The sequence below is a fragment of the Electrona antarctica genome (genome assembly GCF_951216825.1).
Source record: "Electrona antarctica genome assembly, chromosome: 22".
Lineage (NCBI taxonomy): Eukaryota > Metazoa > Chordata > Actinopteri > Myctophiformes > Myctophidae > Electrona > Electrona antarctica.
Genome location: NC_136805.1, coordinates 16,703,291 through 16,726,068, shown reverse-complemented (window position 1 = coordinate 16,726,068; position 22,778 = coordinate 16,703,291). Strand labels below are relative to the sequence as shown.

Sequence of the window (22,778 nt, the reverse complement as noted above, 5' to 3'; positions counted from 1 at the left end):
CTGTGAAGTGAGGGGCGCTAATATATTAAAGTGTAACTCAAGTTGATTATATAAAACAAACGGTGTCAAAACAAACATTAAATTCTCTTTATTGTTAATGGCATTAAATGTTTGTGTTAGGGACAAGATGACGTAATTTTCCATTCATTGTATAACGCTATTTTCGTGCTCGGACAGACCCAGGGACAGACTCGCAGGGACAGACCCAGGGACACACAAACAGTAGCTATCTATAGGAGTGGTTGCACGGCAGTAGTAGTTGCACCACTAAAAAAATCTAAATGTCATCATGCTTTAAGTAGCATGTGACGTGTCAAACTAGGGGGTTTTCATGATGCTGAATCCAATTCCAAGCATTTGGTTTTGCACAGAAAACACTCCTTGGGATAAAAAACGTCCATCACAAATGTGATGATGTCAGCACATTTGGGCAAGTGGCTATATGGCCGTTTTTAGCCAATGAGTGTTTTGTTTTTTGTTTTTTTTAACTAATGCTTGGAATGAATTCAGTATCATGAAAACCCCCTAGTGCCTTCTATAGGTTGTTAATAGTAGGGTCACATATTATGCCACTTATGAAAATTGCTCAACATATATGCAAGTTAGCATCCGGCAGTTTCTAAATGCTGGGAACCCATACTCAACATTTCTAACATAAAACCTTGGTGTACTCCACATGTCCGGGTTCACAATGGGGCTCTATGGGCTGGCAACTAGTGGCAAGTACACCATTGCCTAATAATGGTGACTCAACCAGTCAATCCTGTACAGTGTATGGGGCGTACGTACACTTTCCGTACAACTGCGTACAAGTTCTTCACATCCGACTTTCCAGCAAATTACAACATTGATGTATCACTCATCATACATCGCCAGGTCATTTTCACTTTCATTTTCACTGTTTACCAACTTAAATGTCCGACCACCTGTTGAAAACCTGTTGAAAATCGGTTTTCACCAGAAAAATATTTTTAAATGAAAAATGTAAAGAATCATCAATGAGTTCAATATAAATCAAAAATGTCTATTACCTCTAGTCCAGAACAAAAGCCAAATCAAATATGATGTAAAATCTTAAGTAAAAATAATTTACTTTTAATTTGTGTAGGCTTGTTTCCATTGTGGTCCTCCGTATAATATCGGAATCGGTCAGAATCGGTATCGGCAGATATGACCCTGCAAATAATCGGAGATCGTATATCGGTCTTTTTCTTTAAATAGTTTATTTTAAACAAGACGGGGGCAGGAAAGGAGCCCCCAACCTCCTGGGCTGGGACGGGACTTCCAGGTGCTCCGAGAGGCCGAGGTGCGGCCGCTCGAGCCCGAAGGAGAGCCCTCTTCTCTGGACACCCAATGGGGAAGGTAGACCCCGATTTTCCTTGGTTCTCCCCCTCTGAGGGGAGAATCCCTATGCACTTAGTTTCAATAGAACATATTTTTAGGCTTTAGGGGTGAAACTCATAGAGTGGGTATTGTGAAACTTTCGCCAGTCAATAATTATATCAAATTTAACTTTTGTTTTATTGAAAAAGTTACACAGTAAAAAAAAGTAGAAATTGAAAGCATAAAGTATTTATGATGATGATTACTAAGGTAATAAAGTCCAGTACACTCCATTGTAATCAATGGAGGTGTAATCCAGTGAACAGCCAGTGAACTGCAGGGAATTTGTCACTTCCTTTGCCTGGTATAGAGCACCGAAGTCTGACGTCAATCGGTAGAGGGCGCAAATCCACGGGTTCATGTACTTTTTATTTGCATTGTAATCCCCATATGGGTATTTTAGATCGCCTCATATAAGAACTGTGTTTGAAAAATAAACATGTCACCATGGCCGCTTCACTCATATGGATATGAATAATCAACTGACTGAGAGAAAACGCTAATGTTACTGCTGCTGAATTAGTTAAATTTTCGCTAGAAACAGACTGTATCAAATATGACTGACTGACTGTCATAAACGATACAGAGACACCTTCCTGACAATAACGCAGAGACCGCTTATATGAAATGATTTTAAGATGACCCCATGTTATTCTCCATAGAGAAATTACTTCTGTGAACCAGGCAGAACCAGGGGATGAGCGAGTGACGTCAGGACTTCGGCGATCTATAGACCAACGCAGTAATGACAAGGGGTGTCGCTAAAACAGATTACTAAATTTAATATTACACAGTATGTCCTTAACTGAATAGTCCCTCTTTCAAACGATAGTAGCGATCTTTGTTGGCCATTAGCTCTTGATGCGTGCCCTGCTCCACAATTCTTCCATTCTCCATGTAGATGATGTGATGTGCCCAGTGCTCCACAGTCTTCAGCTGATGGGCAACCACCAACACTGTTTGGCCACAGGTCATAATCTCCTGTGCCACCTAAAACACAAGAGTGGTTCTCAATACTGGTTGTATTGACATAAGTCTTTTGTCAATACTGTAAACTAGTATCTTTAACAAAAGAAGCCCATGTCTTATGTTATAATTATTAACATTGCAAGTGTACTTTCAGCCAGTCTGAAGTAATTGGCTCCAACCTAATTGGTACCTTTTACTGAACCCATAACCATAATAATAATAATAAAAAAGTATTTTCAATTGTAATTCACAATAAAAAGTGAGGGGTGCTCTTATCATCGTACATCATCTCATTGTCAATGGGAATACATGTTTGTGTAGGACAAAAATAGGCGATTTGCTCGTCTACATATGACGTAAATTCTCCATTCATTGTGAAAGGGAATTTAAACTTTGTGTAGGACAAAAATAGCCGATTTGTCCACATACTGTATGACGTGAATTCTCCATTCATTGTCAATGTGAATTTAATGTTTGTGTAAGACGGAAATCTACACTATAGCTAAATATAGGAGGGGCTAGCACCCCTCAAAAAATGAGATTCCAAAATATGGATTGGTGTTAAAACACATTTTCACAAATATAACACAATATATTTTCTCTCATATGCTTTCACTACACTCAGACTTTTCTACATACGGAATTCTGTATGTCAACGTCCAGGTTGCTAGTAGCCTCATCCAGGATGATGACTTGAGGTTGTCGGACCAGAGCTCTGGCGATGGCTATACACTGCTTCTGTCCAGCAGCAAGACTGCCACCACGTTCCCCTACATCTACACACAAACACATGGGTCTTACAGTTGTTTGTCCTTACACCCAGCAAACATTTGGAACAGAAATGTCACTTGCCATCATCATAAAACATAAATTCTGTTTATTCCATCTGAAGTGAACCAGGCATTAAGGGTTGCCCACTTGCCCCTGGTAGGTAAATACAACTTTAAATAAAGGTTTACTTTTCGGGCAAGTGGGCATGACCTTTGGGCAAGTAGAACATGACCTGTACTTGCCTCTGTCTGAGACCTTAATGTCAACCCCTGTGAACCATTAACAGTTTCAGTTGTCACCCTTTCAAACATTCCATGTATGTATATGCCCCGTACAGGACTATAAATTGTTTCTTATTCTAAAAATCTGCAGTCATCAATCACCAAATCCTCATAAGACTACAACAGCTCTCCCCCTGTGCGGTGGTCCTCAACTAGTAATGTTCATTGGCAGTGAATGAAGGTTCACCACTGATGGGTTTGCAAATTTGACACCCAGCTGAGGAAGCGGTACAGCTGGCCTAATGAAAAGGGGCAACCCATCAACAAAGTCTGTATTTTGACGAATTTTATTTTGCCATTTATTTTTCGTCTGTGATATGAGCAGTCTATATGGTTCTTTAAATAAAGGGGAAGAGGGGTGTATGTGTTAGCTGTTATGGCTGTCATGGCCATTAACTTGCAGAATAATCCTGACACACACTCACATCATCAGGAACATTATATCCACAGCAATACTGGGTATTTATCGGCTAAGTGCACCAGTTTACTAGCCTGGCTAATAAGCCAGACTAATATCAAACTGTCGTCATTTCTTTTGCCAATGGCTGATTCACCCCTCAACCTAGAGGCCACAGAGAAAAACTAGAAAAAGTGCCCTTCTGGGCACAGGTCTCCACCAGGAGGATAGGACTGTGTGAGATGTTTGGCAAAATGTTTAGGAGAAATATAAACATGTTTGTTTTTTGCAACAGTTTTCTTCATTTTGTTGAGGGACACAAATCAACCTGTTGGTGGCGCTATAACAGGCCAATGTGAAAAGGGTGGGATATATTCCTCAGCCTAGTAAGAAAATGTGTGAAAGATTTCACGTAAATTGCATGCTGCGTTCATGATTTGAGGCTTTTGTTCAAAACGGGGCAATCTTGCAAACTGTGAAAGCCAATTATAGCCAATTATGATGGAATATGATATATCGGACAGATCCGACTTGAGCACATGACCATAGAGATACTGTGTAACGATTTGTGAGATTTTTGGACAGAATCTGGAGGAGTAATATAAAAAAATGTGTTTTACAAAAGTCGGCCTCCTGGTGGTGCTATAAAAGGCAGATGCGGAAAATGCAGGTCAAAGGTTTGTCCTTGGCCTCTAGGGAGTGTGCATGCAACGTTTCACGCAGATCGGTGCAGTTTTAGGTAACAAATGTGAAAAGCTGCCTCATGGTGGCGCTATAACAGGCCGTTCTGGAAAATGTGGGGCAGAGGTTCATCGTTGGCATCCAGGGAGTGTGTGTGCAAGGTTTGGCATCGACCGGGTTAACGGTGCCGGAGATTAGCTGGTAACGGACGGACGGAAGGAAGGACGGACGGACGGACGGACACACACACACGGAGTGCAAAACATACTCTCTCCCCATGCCTTCGGCCTGGTGGAGACAACTACAGACTTCACCTTGTCCATCAATCACATTTGTACCATCTTAGTTTGTGATAAAATCATATTTTGTTATTTGTCATTGAATGTTCACATATTAACACACAATTGCCAGACAGAAGGTCATACAGCACATCTCTGCCTTATTGTGGTACAGCCAAATATATGTGTAGTACTGTACATTTAATTTGAGGGTATAGTCATAATTATGTGAATGCTCTTTATTCATGTATTAACAGCTTCCCTGCGTAACCCGCTATACATACACACATTTTATTCCATTGTCTTTCCCTGCGTAATACGCTAAACCCGCTATTTGTATTATGTTTAATTCGTCGTTTTGTAATGACTTTAACGAAAAAACAGCTTTGTCGTGGACAACGTGACGAGGCCGGCACGTTAGGACGTAACCGGAAATCGACCTATCCACTGGCTTGCAAGGGCTTCTGGGAAAATGAGTTCAATGCAAGTGAACAGGGTTTTACACTTGGATCCATCCGCCATTACTGTTTGTTGTTCTTCCGCATCACGACGGTGGATTATTTTTCGGCTAGGCAACAAACCATGGGACTATTTTCAGGGGGATTTTCATGGATCAAAGGCGCAAATACTTCGCCGTATTCTCCAAAGGTAATTAAACAATACCCCGTGGCATGTTATATTAGGCTATAACGCACGGAATGTGTTAAAAGGGCCTTTTTTTACCGACACCTCAACCTAAATAAATCAATGCCGAGATTATGTTGTGTGTGTGTGCAGCCAGGAACTTCTTGGAACTCAGAAGTGAAATAATTTGTGTGGGTTATGAGAGCACTGGAAACGTTCGCACATGATCATGGGAAACTCTGTTACCTGCATCCAGTTGAGAGAAGGCCTCAACTTTTGCCCTCCTTGCAGCCTCTTTCACCTTCTCCTCTGTACAGTCCCTCAAGCCGTACTTTATGTTGTAGCTCACTGACCCAGAGAACAGCTCAGGGTTCTGGGATACCAGGGCCACCTGCCATCGGAGGTGAAAGAGATTGTTGGAAAACAGCAGCAGAAGCAGTGATTCATCACAAGCACTCTTATTCATTTACTACAGAATTGTGTTGATTCTGGAAGGGGAGGTATGGTCACAGGTGCAAGTTCTTTATTATGTTTTTACTATGTTGTCAGTGGCATTGGTGATCATCCCTTTTCGATACAGCCAATGCCATACAACTATACCTTTTGATGTAGGTATTTGTGCTTGTAGTGGTGAAGGGGCTGTCCATCCAACAGGATCTCCCCCTCCTGAGGGTCATACAGTCTGTTCAGCAGGCTGACACAGGATGTCTTCCCACCACCAGAGGGGCCCACAAGAGCTGTGATCTTCCCTGGACACAGCTCCATCGACACAGACTGGTAGAAAACAAGTTAATGTGGATTTTGTGCATATTGTTGAATGACCTATAGGACTTATGAGATTCGTAATGCCGTTAACTTGACATGTCACGTTCTAGGTGAGTTGCTTAGTACAAGTGCATGGATTAAAGCAAAATAGAAATCTCACGACTAAAAATGTTTGTATGACCGCCACACTATCACTGTTTACACAATGCGTACAATTATCAAGTTTTAGTAGCGTTGTTCCTGCTGTGCTACATACTGCCAACCAGGTGAAGAAATCACAGACTGAGGCTTTAACTTTTGCTTTTATATGACATATCCGAGACGGTGAAGATTGGATGGATGGATGCTTCTAAACGTATTGCTAGTTTTATCACTTCAAATGCTCTAATGATAAAATAATACCATTATCTACAAGCTGTAAGCACATTGAGAGCTCATAGAATAGGCTTTTTTTGCTGCGCAACATGCTCCATGTAATCCAAATGACTGAAATCAGTTGTGGCGACTGAGAACTTTAACACTATGGTAATACTGCAATAACTGCATAGGGCATAGGCCATATAAAAGTGAATGCCTAGTTGCCTACTAATTACATTTCTAAATAATCATCAATGCTCTGTTATTTAGCTTTAGTCAGTCTTCAACCACTTTACATTTTGGTGACTCATGACAAAAGATTTGGGCAGCCTGATACACAACCCCAATAAAAGCACACTGATGATATAACCTAAAAGCCGTTTCTAGTGGGGCAGATACAGTGAACAGTCTCTAACCTTGAGTGCTGGTTTATCGGGCGTCGAGGGGTAGGCGAAGCTGACGTTCTTAAAAGTAACTCGTCCCTCCAGCTTCTCCGGAGCCAGCTCTCCTGCTTCCTTACACTGTGGTTTTCTGTCCAGATAGTTTAGCACCTTGTTTATGACGCCTACTGTGCTCATTGTTTCTCCAATGCCATATAAAATCTCCTGGAAGATCAGAAGACAAACAATATTTAGACTTAAACGAAAGCATTGTCCACTGATACCACAACACGTTTTGTCTGTGCCATCAATACGTCATTGTGCAATGTAAAACATCTGTGAATACTGCATTCATTGCGCATGCGCACGCACGCACACGCACACACACACGTCACACACACACACACACACACACACAGCACTCTCTTCTGTGAGTATCCATATTCTGCACAGACAACAGAACTCACCCTCATATTGGCTGTCATTGGTTTCTGGTAGAGGAAAAAGGTCAGCAGGCTCCCAATGCTGAGTTGACCAGAGACCAGCAGCTTACGTCCATAGAACAGCATCAGTATTTTTATGCCCAGGCTCACCATCTGGAAGGCACACACAGAGACAAGAGCCATAGGAAAAACTAATCATAATTTAGAATGCTCAAATTGCCCTTTGAATGTGTATTTACTAAGTTATTTATGTATTCATAAATGTGTTGAGTGACGACGCTAGCAAATCTTGTCCTCATCCTGGCCCACCTGCATGTGAAAACAAATGCACCACGTGTGATTAATAATATATTTTGAGTGAATCATAATTTTTGCGAAATATTTAATGTGCGTACACTGCAGGAAATTGTACGGCAATTGGAGATGTTATGTTCTACAACAAGAAGTGAGACCCCACTAGTACCCACCCACAGCAGCCTAAGTATCCCTATTGTTCCCAGCTAGCACAGCACTATTTGAGCATCGCAGGCAGCTTGGTTACAATGGTTAGAGCATAAAGTGTTTTCTCCATGGCTGGGATTATATTCAATAAGTAATGCTCTGCATTAGATTCAGAAAATGTGGCTTGAAAATTGATAACCTGTTTTAAATATTCTACACGTTTCTTATAGAAGTTACTTCATAATAGTTTATATCAAGTTGGAGTGCAGATACCTAATTTGTGCTCATTAAAAAACAATGGGCGATGAATCCATCTCATTTATTATTTTATGCCTAAGCCTTTTGGTTGGAATGCCCTCTAGTGGACACAACAACCACATGCTACAGTCTGTAGTATAGACACGCCAATCACAATCAATGTGCATGCATCCAACAAGCTTTAAACTGTGCAGATTGGACCGTTCCAGAGATAATAGCCAAAACATATTGAAAAATCGAAAATTGTTTCTTTGCCTACAGACAGACTTAGCCTATTACCAGAATTATTCAAAAGAGAGTAAATGTAGCAAATGTAGCATTAATGTTGCCATTTTTGTAATGTGGCCCACAGGTTCAGCTATTTCAGTATCCCTGGTACAGTATAGCAGGGGTGGCCACACTTTTTTTGACTTGAGAGCTACTTTCAAAATGACTAGCTCAACAAGATCTACCCGTCGAAACAATTATTATCCCGGCCCATTGCTGAAAATAGTTAAAAAAATTATCCGAAGGGGCTTTGGAATAGCGGCACTGTTGTGATGTTTATAACACAAACGCATTTGGAATGGGAAATAGAGGGGAAATGGAATTGGTAGGTTTTTTGTTATATAACTTAACTTTGAATGATACTGACGGTTGTGAGCAACATTCTTGAAAGCATTGTATTGCATTATGGGTTTGAGCTGACAGGCTCATTTTGATTGTCAATCAATCAAGTCACCTTAATTCAAGTGACAGATGCCAAAAACCTTATTATTATTATTATTATTATTATTTAATGACATACATTTAGGGGCATGTCATGTGGTGTACCTGCACACCCTTTGTGATCTACTGGTAAATCGCAATCTACCTTTTGGGCACCCCTGCAGTATAGGCACATATATGATAATAATAATATGCAAAATGTGAGAATTACATTTTTGATGGATTATAGAGGAAGATTGATAACCCTAGTAGTGTATTCCTTTGAAATGCAAAGTGAAAAAGATAAACCTCCTGAACTCAGTTCAGTTAAGCACCAAATCACAAAAGGCAAATGTCAACAGATGAAACATGAAAGATACATGAAAGACAGATGAAACTGTGATAATTCACTTATTTGACATTAATAGGTTAATCTAAATGGGTAAATAAACATAACTGTCTGTAATGCCAGTGAGGTTGGCGACTGGCGAGTACATGTGATAATTATCATTCATTTTCATTATACACATTTCCAGTGAGTTGAACCAGTTCCGTTATTTTTTCCCGGCTAATTTTGAACCATTGAAAATAAATGGGTTCAGAACCCTAAAAGTTGGTTCAAAACCGGAACCAAAAATAATTGTGTTTTCTTGCCCTGAACTGGGAATAGCATAAACATAGCAAAACCACCATATTAAAAAAATCACCATATAAAAAAAGAAAGAAAAATGCAGTAGTACAGTTAATTTGATAGTTAAAGCATTGTTTGGATGGACCAAACAAAGCACCATGATTCATCTTAGTCACAAACAAGTCGCATATATGTCCTCTTACCCTCCGAATCAGACGGTAGACTGCACTGGTGATGTCTTTTCGTCTCTTGATATTACACATCTCCTCCAGTGCATCATTATACCTCTTCACTTCAACTTTCTCTCCTTTGAAGCTGCGGACAACTCTGATTCCCTCAATAGTTTGTTTAGCCAACTCTGCGTTCTTAGCCTGACTTTCTTGCACCTTTTCCTTGACCTCCTATTAGAATGAAGAACACATGGAGACATAAGTCCATCAATGATATGGAAACTGCATCATACATCATGGATTCAAATTAGCCATTAGTTCCATGGTGTATCCTCTCTCTGTCATATTATAGATCATTCTGCACTAGGAGGTATAGGCCAGGGAGACCCCCGGAAATGCTTTGGCCATGTCTCGTCTCTCATGACATATATAGCATCATATTTAGTATGATGCTACTACTTTTAGGACATGCTTTTGCAATTTATGTATACAGTACAATTTAGAGTGAAATCCCTCCCCCCCCCCCCCCCCCCCACACACACATAAACACATATATAAATGCTGATAAATCACACAATGTTTGCATAAATGCATTTAAGAGTGATTTGATAAATCGCTTCCATGGAAATATTTCATGGTACCACTACCTACCTGGCTGTAGGTGGTGTATTTTTTCTGTATAAGGGCCAAGAGAGGCATCTCTATACAGGTGAGCACTGTAAGCTCCCAGGACAGGCTCAGCATCAGTACCAGCATGAGGCTAGCTTTCACCAGGCCACGGACAAGCGCGTTGGAATTGAGCGCTACGGCACGGCCCATCCTGTCCACGTCAGAGCTGAGGCGGGATGACAGTTCTCCTGCAGGTGTTTTGTGGGGGTATGACACACACACACACACACACACACACACACACACACACACACACACACACACACACACACACACACACACACACACACACACACACGGTACAATGGAAAAGTAACATCCCTTTAACAATAATGGTGAATTTATTATTTGCTGTGAAATCAGCCCAACAAATTATGTCCATTTTGCTCTGAACTCAAAATCTTGAAAGAAGTAGGAAGCTTCAAGTTGGAAACTTCCCGATTCCCACAAAGAGTGGGAAATTGATTATCTGCCTATGTTGCCCTGCTCGGCTCTATCCAATACCTGCTACTGATTCCTACACGAGGCAGAAGAAAACAGGAAACATATGATTTAACGTCATAAAAACAATTTCTTTTAGTAATTTCCACTTCCAGTGTACCAACATTTTGTTTTGGTGTTGATATCCCTGTGCCTGTCTCTGAAAGTTAATGATTGTCAGAGTTGTGAGTTGCGAGTTGTTACAGTGTCTCACCGGGCTTGTTGTCCTCGAAGAAATGTATCTCCTGTTGCAGAAAACTATGGAACAGGTTCCGTTTCATTCGCCTGTTCAGCCTGGACAGGGTCAACATGAACATGCTTCCTCTCAGCCCAGAGCACAGCATACTGGGATATAGGGAAGAATTCAAAGTGAGATATCTTTCCAAAGTTCCATTCACCTAAATGCTTTTAATATTTATAAACACTAGGTCATTAAGCATAATTATAGCTGGAGACAGCAAAGTGAAGCAAAAAAGCAGGATTCAATTCTACGTGTGGGGAAATCATGATACCATAGGCGTTTTGTACAAGTTGTTTGGTGCAAGAGAGCAAGGGAGACTAGAGAGAGAAAAACACTATTGTATGGTCACCTTCCAATTGAGAAAAGTGACAGATGAATGATTTCCTGAGTGAAGCTTGTGTGAAGGTGTTGACCGCTCAGCATATCAATAACTCTCCCCTGGTAAAATGGGATGAATGTATCACCTGTAAACAGATAATCAGAGGTTAACAGATTGTTTGACAGCCTTAACACATTCAGTTTTATAATTATCCACTAATCCACTAAATCAAATTCCTGATTTGAATTGAATTTGCACTACTGTACACTACAGTATATCATCATAACATGATGATGTAGCCTACTAGTTTTGTGATGCATACTCACAGATGACTGCACCGATGAGGAAAGAAAACGCCAGAATCAGATGAGGGACGTCTGGTCTGAAAAACGTCACCACTCTCGTCAGCACCTTCCTGGCATCGACTTTTTTAACATCTCCTTTCGCCCCTCCACCACCACCGAGGACGTCCACTTCCCAAACCCAGGCGACCACATACAATATCGTGGACAAGATCACCGTACTGGGTTCTGGGATAAGTCCTCCCCTCCACAAGGGCACTGCATGAGGCTGAGGATCCACGAGTGACCGTCCACTTTCAAACACCGGCGGCAGCAGGCAGAGAAGAGCAACCCACCTGTTGAGTGCACACTGGGGCTTCCCATCAGTCAACATCCAGGCTAAAGAGTAGAGAATTGTCCATCTCACAGCCGCATAGGCCCAAAGACCCAGCAGTCCTCCTGAAGTGGAGCAGTCACAGAGCACCTGTCCGCCCCACAGTGACAGCCACAACACAGAGTCACACAGGAGGACGACAAACACACACCTGTCTCCGGCCATGATTTCCCTCCAGCGTGCCATCCCTAAAATGTAGTGATTGATTGAAAATGTCATTAACAGATTGCAGAATGGGTACAGTCCAAGGAAGGTACAGGTCAATACAAAAACTGCTAAGGAGGATGAAACCACCATTCTCAATTCATCAAAACATTTAAATACATACTGTTGACCACCACCTATAATATCTTATTACATCAATCAATACAAATGAAAAAAATACTATGAAAAAAACAACAAAAAAACAGTTTCAAAAAGGAAGTTTGTGTACAGTATACAGTAAAAAATCACATCCGTCCAATCACAATTTGCATTCTCACCTTCGTCATCAATTTGATTGATTGATTAAAGTATTTATTAACAGTTTGCAGAATTATAGTACATTTCAAGCACAACTCAATACAAAAACGACAGTGGACATAGTAGACGACACCATGCATAAAGCATTACACTTGTTTACAAGAGGGTCCACCGTTAGTACATACATACACTACAATGTTCGTGTTACAGTTGTGGTGGGACAAAAATTGGGTTACAATAAAAGCTGGACATGGATTGGAACCCCTAAAAAATAGAGGGGGGACTTTCCCCCTTTTTGTTTTTTACAGGGGCCAGTTTCGAATTGCAGCCACCCGTAAGTGCTCTTTGAGAGCGGATTTGAAGGACTTTTTCGTAATGGCTGTTGGTAGGGCGTTCCACATTTAATGGCATAGGAGCGAAATTAGTTTGTTTACTTTAACCCCGTGTTTGAGCCGAATCTTAAGGAAGTATTTTGACAGGTACACCGTACATGGGTAGGCGAATCTTATATTAGTAGCGAGAAGTAGAGTAGACCATTGCAAGTTGCTACGAGAAATGAATCCTATTAAATAGAACACGAATGTTGTTTGTTATTTACATACAGTCTGCGAAACAATTCATAAATGTTGTGTCGCGCTCTGCCTCTGCTCCTGCCTGATTATATAGATATAAACTATACCATCACAACTTAATAAACCATGAAACGTTGTTATTTTTGTTAAAGACCATATTTTGATCCCAAGCTTACCGACCGTTGTCTCACTTTAGACCTTGCGTGGAGGACTAGCTCGCTTTTTTTACTTTTACTTTCACTTTCCCCCCCTATCGATAAGGCAGTTCGTCTTCGACGGTCGACCCAATTGGAAACAGTAAGAAGAACACCCAACAAAAAACGGTCTGATTCCATCGAAGACGTCTACCTGTATAATTCATTATAGACGTATTTTAATAAGTCCATGCGTAATGCGTTCTGTTGGTTCTTTAGCAAATATAAGACTTCCGAACTTCCGAACTTCAGTTCCGGTGGACGATCTCTTAAAAATAAGAGTACCCTCTCCTCTAGTAAGCTGAATACGTTGGAAAAACTACATTTGCACATTAACGCTATAAATTAAGCATTTAAACGATGCTCTACATCTACAACACGCGTTTTTGTTTAGTTTGTATTAATTATTTTTATTTTGAAGAGATTGTCCACAGGAAGTCTTTCTTAAATTTGGTAGTAGGTAATATTTGCTAACGGAACACTGCTATGGGTGGCTGTTTGGCACTGGCATGTACCGGTACTTCACTTGGGTTAACCACTTATAACTATATTTTATACGCTGGCTATTCAAAAATAGCAGATAATTTACAAGCTCATAGCATGTCACTTAATTCGTGCTGCAGCTGCACTGACCTTCTACTACTAAAAATCGTGAAAACTTTTTCACGTCTTGACTTGGCAAAACAATGTTTTTAACTCAAATCTTAGCTTCTGGGGGTCTTTGGCACTAAATGTTTGAAATGGGGTCTACTCTGCACCCAAATATATATGGGCGTGACAGGGTGTCCTTGACATGAAAAAGTTTGAGAACCACTGGATTACATAGCAAAAATGATTGATTCATGAACCAGCCCCGGTAGTTCGCCGTGATCGTATAGTGGTTAGTACTCTGCGTTGTGGCCGCAGCAACCCCGGTTCGAATCCGGGTCACGGCATTGCGAATACAATGTCACGGCACAAGGGCTGACTTTTGGCTTTGTGGGGCATGTCTGTGTGCTGCATGCGGGTCAGAACCCACCAATGTCTTGTCTCGAAGAAGTGTCCCTGTAGGCTGTAGTATGTTTCTTTTCCCTTTTTACCTCCATTATGATGAATTCCTGTACTGTTCTTTGTCTATATAGAAGTGTCTATTTGTACGTCTCTAAATGTTTTGATGAATTGAACATGGTGGACCCTGTTGTAAACAAGTGTAATGCTTAATTGGGTCGTCCACTCACAGTTAACAGCCTTTGTATTGAGTTTGTGCTTGAAATGTACTGTAATTCTGCAAACTGTTAATACAATTTTCAATCAATCAATCAATCAGTCCATACATTTCTGTGAGCAGCACTCAGCTGGCTGAAGCTAAAAACTGAGGTGTCAAAAGAATTCTACAACTAGTAGGGAGTGTTCTAACATACAATAATAATAATAATAATAAAGTACAATAAAAGGCATTTTCTATATAGAGCAGGTAATCATAAGAATCAACAAGTCTAATAATTGGTTCCAGCAAAAAAAATGTTATTTACAATTAGCAGGGCCAACAGAACAAGCCCCGGTAGTTCGCCGTGATCGTATAGTGGTTAGTACTCTGCGTTGTGGCCGCAGCAACCCCGGTTCGAATCCGGGTCACGGCATTGCGAATACAATGTCACGGCACAAGGGCTGACTTTTGGCTTTGTGGGGCATGTCTGTGTGCTGCAATGTCTTGTCTCGAAGAAGTGTCCCTGTAGTCCATACATTTCTGTGAGCAGCACTTCTGCAGTAGAAGGCTATGGACCAGAGCTAAGCAGCACTCTCAGCTGGCTGAAGCTAAAAACTGAGGTGTCAAAAGAATTATAGCTTGGGGGTGTACTTTCTACAACTACTAGGGAGGGCCAACAAAACAAGCCCCGGTAGCGCGCCGTGATCGTATAGTGGTTAGTACTCTGCGTTGTGGCCGCAGCAACCCCGGTTCGAATCCGGGTCACGGCATTGCGAATACAATGTCACGGCACAAGGGCTGAATTTTGGCTTTGTGGAGCGGCCATAGCTACATGGTGATTGATCGCAGGTTCGATTCCAGAAGACACGTACTATTCATGGATTAAACCCCCTAACTGCTCTCCGCACTCCTGTACAAAACCGTACTGTAAACTAATAATGGCTGGGGTGTACGTTCTACAGCCACACACTAGAGGGTGCTGTAACACAATCTTCCCACGGGATCTAGTCGACTGTTGCAGTCGTAGATCGTGGTAGTAAGAGGACGAGCCTGCGTGGAATCTTTTCTATATCTTTTGGTATTGTGGAATTTTAACAGAATTCCATTAGAAAGCAATCTATTCTACATCCAAGTTTCACCTTTTGATGATTTGAACATGGTGGACCCTATTGGAAACAAGTCTAATGCTTAATTGGGTCGTCCACTCACAGTTAACAGCCTTTGTATTGAGTTTGTGCTTGAAATGTAATGTAATTCTGCAAACTGTTAATACATTTTTCAATCAATCAATCAATCAAACCTGCTGCTGCTTTCAGAGTAGAGGCAAAGCACATTAAAGTGCAGACTTTTGTTTGTGCATTCAGTTACTTTCAGTAATGTTTTGAATTTGACCAGTTTTTGTCTCCACCAGGCCGAAGGCATGGGGAAAGAGTATGTTTTGCACTCCGTCCGTGTGTGTGTGTCCGTCCGTCCTTCCGTCCGTCCGTTAGCAGCTAATTTCCGCCACCGTTGGCCCGATCCTCCGCCAGATGGGGCAGCAGAGAGTACACTGGGCATACACAGTGCTGCCTTGATCGCGCCTCTAGCTGCCGCTGATTGGCCAGGCCGTTTGGTGGCCGGAGCATCAAGTCTGCCTGAGAGTTCCCAGATGGGAGCAGGAGGGGGGAACCCAGTGTACTCTCTGCTGCCCCATCTGGCGGAGTCAGGTTAGCACATGTCCTGCTCATCCAGAATTCTATCCTCAGAGATGCTATGAGTGATCTGGCTCTGCATTTCCTCAACAAAATGAAGAAAAGTGTTGCAAAAAACAAACAAAAAAATATATTAGGCCTACTCCTAAACATTTTGCCAAACATCTCACACAGTCCTATCCTCCTGGTGGAAACCTGTGCCCAGAAGGGCACTTTTTCTAGTTTTATATTCTGTTACCCACTTTATTTTTTTTCTCAATATTTAATGTGTAGCATTTGTAATAATAATATAATTGATCATTTGAGGATCTTTCAGTGACAGCAAACTTTGGGGAAATATATTAAACACGATGGGAACTAATTCTATATGCACAAAAACAAATTTCACACACTTTTTTACTTACAAACTGTGATGAGACAATAAAGCTGATTCTGATTTACTTTCTGGAGCATTATGTATTTGAAGCTTACAGCAAGTGAGAAACATATTTGTCCCCCCCTAACAAATAACTTTATAAATTATGTAGGCTATGTGTGGCCTGACTGACTGCAAGCTGCCTCTAAAAGCTACAGTATAGGCCTACTTGCAACTTCCTCTTTCAGATAGCAAATATTGTAAAAGGAATGAAATATGATTGAAAACAGTAAATATAAAACTGTAATGTAATTTTTCCATAGAACAAAGACATGCCTCAACAGTTTAGTCTAAACTCTAAAGTAAGCGTTTTGTCTCTGAGGTAAGGCCAGTAGTTAGGCCTATTTATTTATTTCATTATTTGTTTTTGTTTTTTCTTTCTTTCTTTTTTTAAGGGCCCCTTCTACTGTATAAAAAGCTTTTGTCCCCACATGTCTCAAGATTTGCCATTGACCACGGTAAGATAATTCCGGTCCAATGTCCGCCAAATTTTGTCCCCGCCCGTCTCAAGTTTTGCCATTGACGGTTAATTAAAAATTAAACATCAAAACATTAAACGCCATTGAGCATTGACATTGAAGGGAACATTTACGTCATATGTAATGTAAACAAACACATCAAGCAATCACAGGCAATTGATGATATGCACACAGCTGCCATCTTGCCAGCAAGGTGCTACCTAGGTGCAACTATAGACAACCCATTCATCCAAACAGAAGACGGGGTAGGGCAGCAGAGGAGCTTTGGTGGTGGCCACGATGAACTCTGCGTGAGCCTGGATCACAGAGTCCAGGTACTCCCCTGCTGGCTGGCAACGGTAGTACACTGATATTTCATCTGAAGGCACCAAGTGTGCCTTCTGGCGTAGCTTTTGAATGCGGTTGATGACCTCTCTGGCCACCCGGAGCAATCACAGGCAATTGATGATATGCACACAGCTGCCATCTTGCCAGCAAGGTGCTACCTAGGTGCAACTATAGACAACCCATTCATCTGAGCCCTTAAGCTGAGTCTTCTCTACAATGAGACTGGGTAGGTAGACGGGGTAGGGCAGCAGAGGAGCTTTGGTGGTGGCCACGATGAACTCTGCGTGAGCCTGGATCACAGAGTCCAGGTACTCCCCTGCTGGCTGGCAACGGTAGTACACTGATATTTCATCTGAAGGCACCAAGTGTGCCTTCTGGCGTAGCTTTTGAATGCGGTTGATGACCTCTCTGGCCACCCGGAGCAATCACAGGCAATTGATGATATGCACACAGCTGCCATCTTGCCAGCAAGGTGCTACCTAGGTGCAACTATAGACAACCCATTCATCCAAACAGAAAAGTCCTATCTAATTGTATTAAATAACGTCAAACTCACCAACATTGCAGCTGTACGAAAAGCTTGAATTATCATCTTACTATCGACAAAGTCGAAAAATCCACCGTAGACATGACTCTACTTCCTGTTAAGAAAGTGTCAGAGTTTGGAAGCACTCGTTATCTGTAAAGCAACCTCCTGCTGCCTCCTGCATTATGTGCAAATTGCAAAAACAGGTGGTACACATGGTCTGTTGAGTGATAGTCAACGAGTAGCCTACTTCCAAACTCCAGCACTTAGGAAAAAAATCATCTGCAAGGAATTTTTTGACAGGGAGTAGCTCATAACATGTCTACAGTAGATTTTTAACAACTGGCTTTGTTAGTACCCGTGTGTGTGTGTGTGTGTGTGTGTGTGTGTGTGTGTGTGTGTGTGTGTGTGTGTGTTTGTGTACCTGTCCCTCAAAAGAATGAGCATGGTTACTATGGTCACTGACATTGTCAGACCACAGCTGATCAGGCTATATAAGACCTTGCACCACTCAGTTCACACGGGTGTGATTTTTATTAAACAAACACGTTGCAGATAGAAAGGATAATTCAAGCTTTCCGTACAGCTGCAATGTTGGTGAGTTTGACGTTATTTAATACAATTAGATAGGACTGTTCTGTTTGGATGAATGGGCTGTCTATGGGAAGTTGCACCTAGGTAGCAGCTTGCTGGCAAGATGGCAGCCGTGTGCATATCATCAATAGGCATTCTGATTGGCCTGAATTAACCAATCACTAGCAACAGGCATTCTGATTAGTCAGTATGGGATTATGATGATGATGATATAGGCCTATTTTTCGGGGGTCTTTTTCTGCCTTTATTTATATTTATTGTAGTAGAGACGGACAGGAAACGGGAGAGAGATGGGGACAGACATGCAGCAAAGACCATCGTGAACGGGACTCAAACCTGCGGCGCACTGTGAGCCTATAGTTGCCCGGAGCACAAAGCCAGCGGTTCAGGCCAGGACGGCCTGTCGTTTATGCCTCAGCGGTGGTGGGGAGAGCTCTCACATAGATGGTTTTGGTGTCCAGACACTTCACTGAGGAATCGGCTGGTAGCTCCTGAGTAAGGTACTGATTCAGGTAGAGTTTGAGCCGCCTGTTCCGTAGCCCAAACACCTTGGCAGTCTCTGCCAGCAGGCTTGCGTGGTTCAGCCCATTGCAACCCACAGGGTTCTCCAGGAGGAGGGTGGCAACCTTTCCAGACAGGCACTCGGATGCATATGCATTGCAGAGCAGCAGGTTGATATAGGGACAGAGCAGGCTGTCTGTAGTGGGGACGGGGCTAGGGGAGGAGCCTGGTGATGTCACTGACAGAGTTGTACCACTGAGAGCCTGAAGGTCTGATGCATTCTTCAACTCAGTCTCGCTGTTGAAGAAAGAGAGCTGGGTGTTGTTGGTTCCAAATACACTGCTGCACACCTCCCGAAGCTTGTTCATGTCCACTCTGTTATATCCAATTGGGTTCTCCAAAAGAACCACCCCCTCTTGTTCCTTGTTGGCGAGTTTGACCCTGAGATTGATGTAGGAGCATGCAGGTCCATTCAGATTAATTTTGGGTGCTGAAGACCCCTTCACTATGGTTAACTCTAAGTCTAACTTAAAATCTGAGCCCTTAAGCTGAGTCTTCTCTACAATGAGACTGGGTAGGTAGACGGGGTAGGGCAGCAGAGGAGCTTTGGTGGTGGCCACGATGAACTCTGCGTGAGCCTGGATCACAGAGTCCAGGTACTCCCCTGCTGGCTGGCAACGGTAGTACACTGATATTTCATCTGAAGGCACCAAGTGTGCCTTCTGGCGTAGCTTTTGAATGCGGTTGATGACCTCTCTGGCCACCCCTTCATCCAACATGGACTGGTCTGGGCATACATGCAACAGCATCAAGACCTGTGCATCAGAGTGTTTCTCGTACTGCATGGCTGTGACAGAGCTCTGGTCGAAGGTGTACGTGAGCCTCAGATCATCTTCATGAAGCTCCTGACCATCCACTGTGATGGAGCCTGTCATCTGGAAGGCCTCCAGCTGTTCCTTGGTCAGCTCCTTGATGGAGGCAGTGACAGCTTTGAAGGCCCCCTTCAGCCTCTTGCCCAGCACCATGTGGTCAGGCTCTGCCCTCAGACAAATGCCATACTTGCCCATGTCAGTCGATAGAGTCAGCTGGCGCACATTTAGCTCCTCCAGGATGTATTTCTCCAGAGACTGAATGTCTTTGAGAGCTTCAGGGTCCTGGTGGATCACAACAACCTCCTTCAGAGGGATCTTTACCGGTAATCTTACTGTTTGCCTGTCTCGGATCACTCTGCCCAGCTCGATCACCGACTGCATCTTGGAGACGGCGCTCTCAATGCGCTTGTCTATCAAACCCTCCCTGACTTGGGGTAGCATGAGATAGTGGATGCTGCTGTTGTCCTCCTTCACAGAGGCTGGGTCAATGAGGTGAACCAGGTTCTGGTACATCATCTCTGTGATGAACGGAGTGAAGGGAGCCATCAGCCTGCACATAGAGAAGAGAACGCTGAAGAGGGTCTCGAGCGCACACAGGCAGTCCCCAGCACCACTCTCTCCCTTGAGACGGCGACGGTTGGTCCTCACATACCAGTTGGTGAGCATGTCCACAAACCTGATGAGCCGTGGCACCACAGTGTACAGACGGTATGCGGCCATCTCCTTCTTAAAGAACTGTATGAGAGACTGTGTGAAGGACTGGATCCATTTATCCATGATGTTATCACCCTGCTTTTCCGTGTTCTCATTGTACAGGAACTGGACGTCCTCCTCCTTGTCCAGCCGCTGCACGTTCTGCACCAAGAAGCGATAGGCATTGTACCAGGGCAGGAATACGTCTTTCAGCACATCATGCACGCCAGCCTCCTCAAAACGTAGGTTCTCTCCTCTGACTACAGGAGAGTTTATCAGATACAATCTGAGGGCATCTGCTCCATAGTTCTTCATTATCTCTCCTGGATCTGGGTAGTTCTTCTTGCGCTTGCTCATTTTCTGTCCATCGCTCGCCAGCACCAGTCCATTGACAATGACATTCTTGAATGGTGGCTTCCCAAACAGAGCCGTAGACAGCACCAACAGGGTATAGAACCATCCTCTGGTCTGGTCAATGCCCTCAGCAATGAAGTCAGCAGGGAAAGTGTCCTCAAACTCCTTCCTGTTTTCAAAAGGGTAGTGAGCCTGGGCATAGGGCATGCTGCCGCTTTCAAACCAACAGTCAAACACCTCTTTTACCCTACGCAGCTCGCCCTTACCACACCTTGATGGGATGGTTAGGTGGTCAATGCTCTCCATATGTAGATCAGTTACTCTGACTCCCGTCAGCTCCTCCAGTTCTTCCATGGATCCTATACACACCACCTCCTCAAAGTCATCGCTGACCCAAAGAGGGATGGGTGTGCCCCAGTAGCGGTTCCTGGAAACTGCCCAGTCATGTGCATCCCTCAGCCAGTTCCCGAATCTCTTCTCGCGAACAAAATCTGGAACCCAATAGCATTTTCCATTGTTCTCCAGTAGTTTCTCCACCATGTGCTCCACTCTTATGAACCAGCTCGGGACGGCTTTGTAGATCAAAGGGGTGTCAGACCTCGGGCAGTGTGGGTAGCTATGTGTGTAAGAGCTGGTATTGACCAGACGGCCCTTCTCCTTCAGCCACTTGATGATGTTCTTGTCTGCAGCCTTGACATACTGTCCCACAAAGTCTGTGACCTCTCGAGTGAAGCAGCCTGAGCTGTCCACAGGGCAGACAGGAGCTTGGTTCCTCTGGATGATGCCGTACTCCATGCAGATTCTGTAATCATCAGCTCCAAAGTACGGTGCCTGGTGAACAACTCCAGTACCCTCCTCCTCTTTGACGTAGTTATCCGTCACTACTTGGAATGCACCTTTCTCTCCACACTTGGAAAAGTACTGAAAGAGAGGTTTGTATTTCAATCCTTTCAACACCTTTCCTGGAAATTTGTCCAGGATGGTGTACTCACTCTCAGACTTGAACAGAGCTCCAAGCCTGGCATCCATCATAATGTAGGTTTGACCTGTTGTGTTGTCTTTGACCTTGACGTACTGCAACTCTGGGTTTACACAGAGGGCCAGGTTGCTAGGCAACGTCCAGGGTGTGGTTGTCCAGGCAATCAGAGCTACACCTTTGTCCTCCAGCAGTGGGAAGTTGACAATCACTGACGGGTCCTGAACATCCTTGTAGTTCTGGTTGGATTCTAAGTTTGAGAGGGGGGTGTTGCAGGCAGTGGAATAAGGCATGACCTTTACGCTCCTGTACACCAGACCCTTGTCATAAAGCTGTTTAAATACCCACCAGACAGTCTCCATGAACCAGGGGTAAAGAGTCTTGTAGTCATTGTTAAAGTCAATCCATCTTCCCATTCTTCTCACTGCGATCTCCCACTCATTGGAGTATGTCATGACAATGTCTCTGCACTTTTTGTTGTATTCCGCAATGCCCATCTTTGTCACGTCATCAGGCCCTTTGATGTTAATTTTTTTGTCAATCTCATGTTCAATAGGCAAACCGTGACAGTCCCAGCCAAAGCGCCGGTCCACATGAAAGCCACTCTGGTGGGCAAATCGGGTGACGATGTCCTTTATGGTGCCAGCCAGGATGTGCCCATAGTGGGGACGACCAGTGGCAAAGGGAGGACCATCATAGAATGTGTATTTGGGCCTGTTTTGGGACTGTTTGAGGCATTGCTGGAAGCAGTCCTTGTCCTTCCATAACTGGAGGATCTTCTCTTCTTCAGAGGGAAAGTTGATGGATTCAGGAACTTGCTGTAGGCCTACCATGATAATGTCAGAGTCTAGAACTGCCACAGTGGTGTCCTGTAAGATCCCTGTATATTGCAGTTGTAAGGGCAAATATCCTGACTCGTACTGAAGGTGATGAAGTCTCTCTTGGTGAGAGCTGATCAAGTTACTAGCAGGTTGAATGGCAACACGGCCTTGAGAAGTCACAGCCGCATCTAATACCCAAGAAGTGATGGTCACCC

At 43.2% G+C, this 22,778-nt stretch overlaps 2 protein-coding genes across 4 annotated transcripts; both read right to left on the bottom strand.

Annotated features, from left to right (window-relative positions):
* Positions 1 to 1,594: 1,594 nt before the first annotated feature.
* tap2t (transporter associated with antigen processing, subunit type t, teleost specific) lies at positions 1,595 to 13,338 on the bottom strand. Of its 3 annotated transcripts, none has more exons than XM_079493566.1 (12): positions 13,283 to 13,338; positions 11,552 to 12,088; positions 11,256 to 11,370; positions 10,880 to 11,010; positions 10,168 to 10,373; positions 9,550 to 9,747; positions 7,354 to 7,482; positions 6,923 to 7,111; positions 5,985 to 6,158; positions 5,631 to 5,775; positions 2,992 to 3,128; positions 1,595 to 2,373 (listed from the first exon to the last, which is right to left on the bottom strand). In XM_079493566.1, exons 1-12 carry the CDS (start codon positions 13,293 to 13,295, stop codon positions 2,185 to 2,187), a joined length of 2,163 nt encoding a protein of 720 aa, XP_079349692.1. In that variant the 5' UTR covers positions 13,296 to 13,338; the 3' UTR covers positions 1,595 to 2,184. The 3 variants fall into 3 exon arrangements, with proteins under 3 accessions (XP_079349692.1, XP_079349693.1, XP_079349694.1); XM_079493567.1 differs by having other exon boundaries at positions 13,111 to 13,330; XM_079493568.1 differs by having other exon boundaries at positions 13,115 to 13,330.
* A 5,415-nt stretch (positions 13,339 to 18,753) lies between these two features.
* On the bottom strand, positions 18,754 to 22,575 carry LOC306915012 (isoleucine--tRNA ligase, cytoplasmic-like; the record flags this gene model as incomplete). The annotated part of the gene is made up of 1 exon (XM_079492258.1): positions 18,754 to 22,575. One exon carries the CDS (start codon positions 22,573 to 22,575, stop codon positions 18,754 to 18,756), a length of 3,822 nt encoding a protein of 1,273 aa, XP_079348384.1.
* Positions 22,576 to 22,778: the final 203 nt, after the last annotated feature.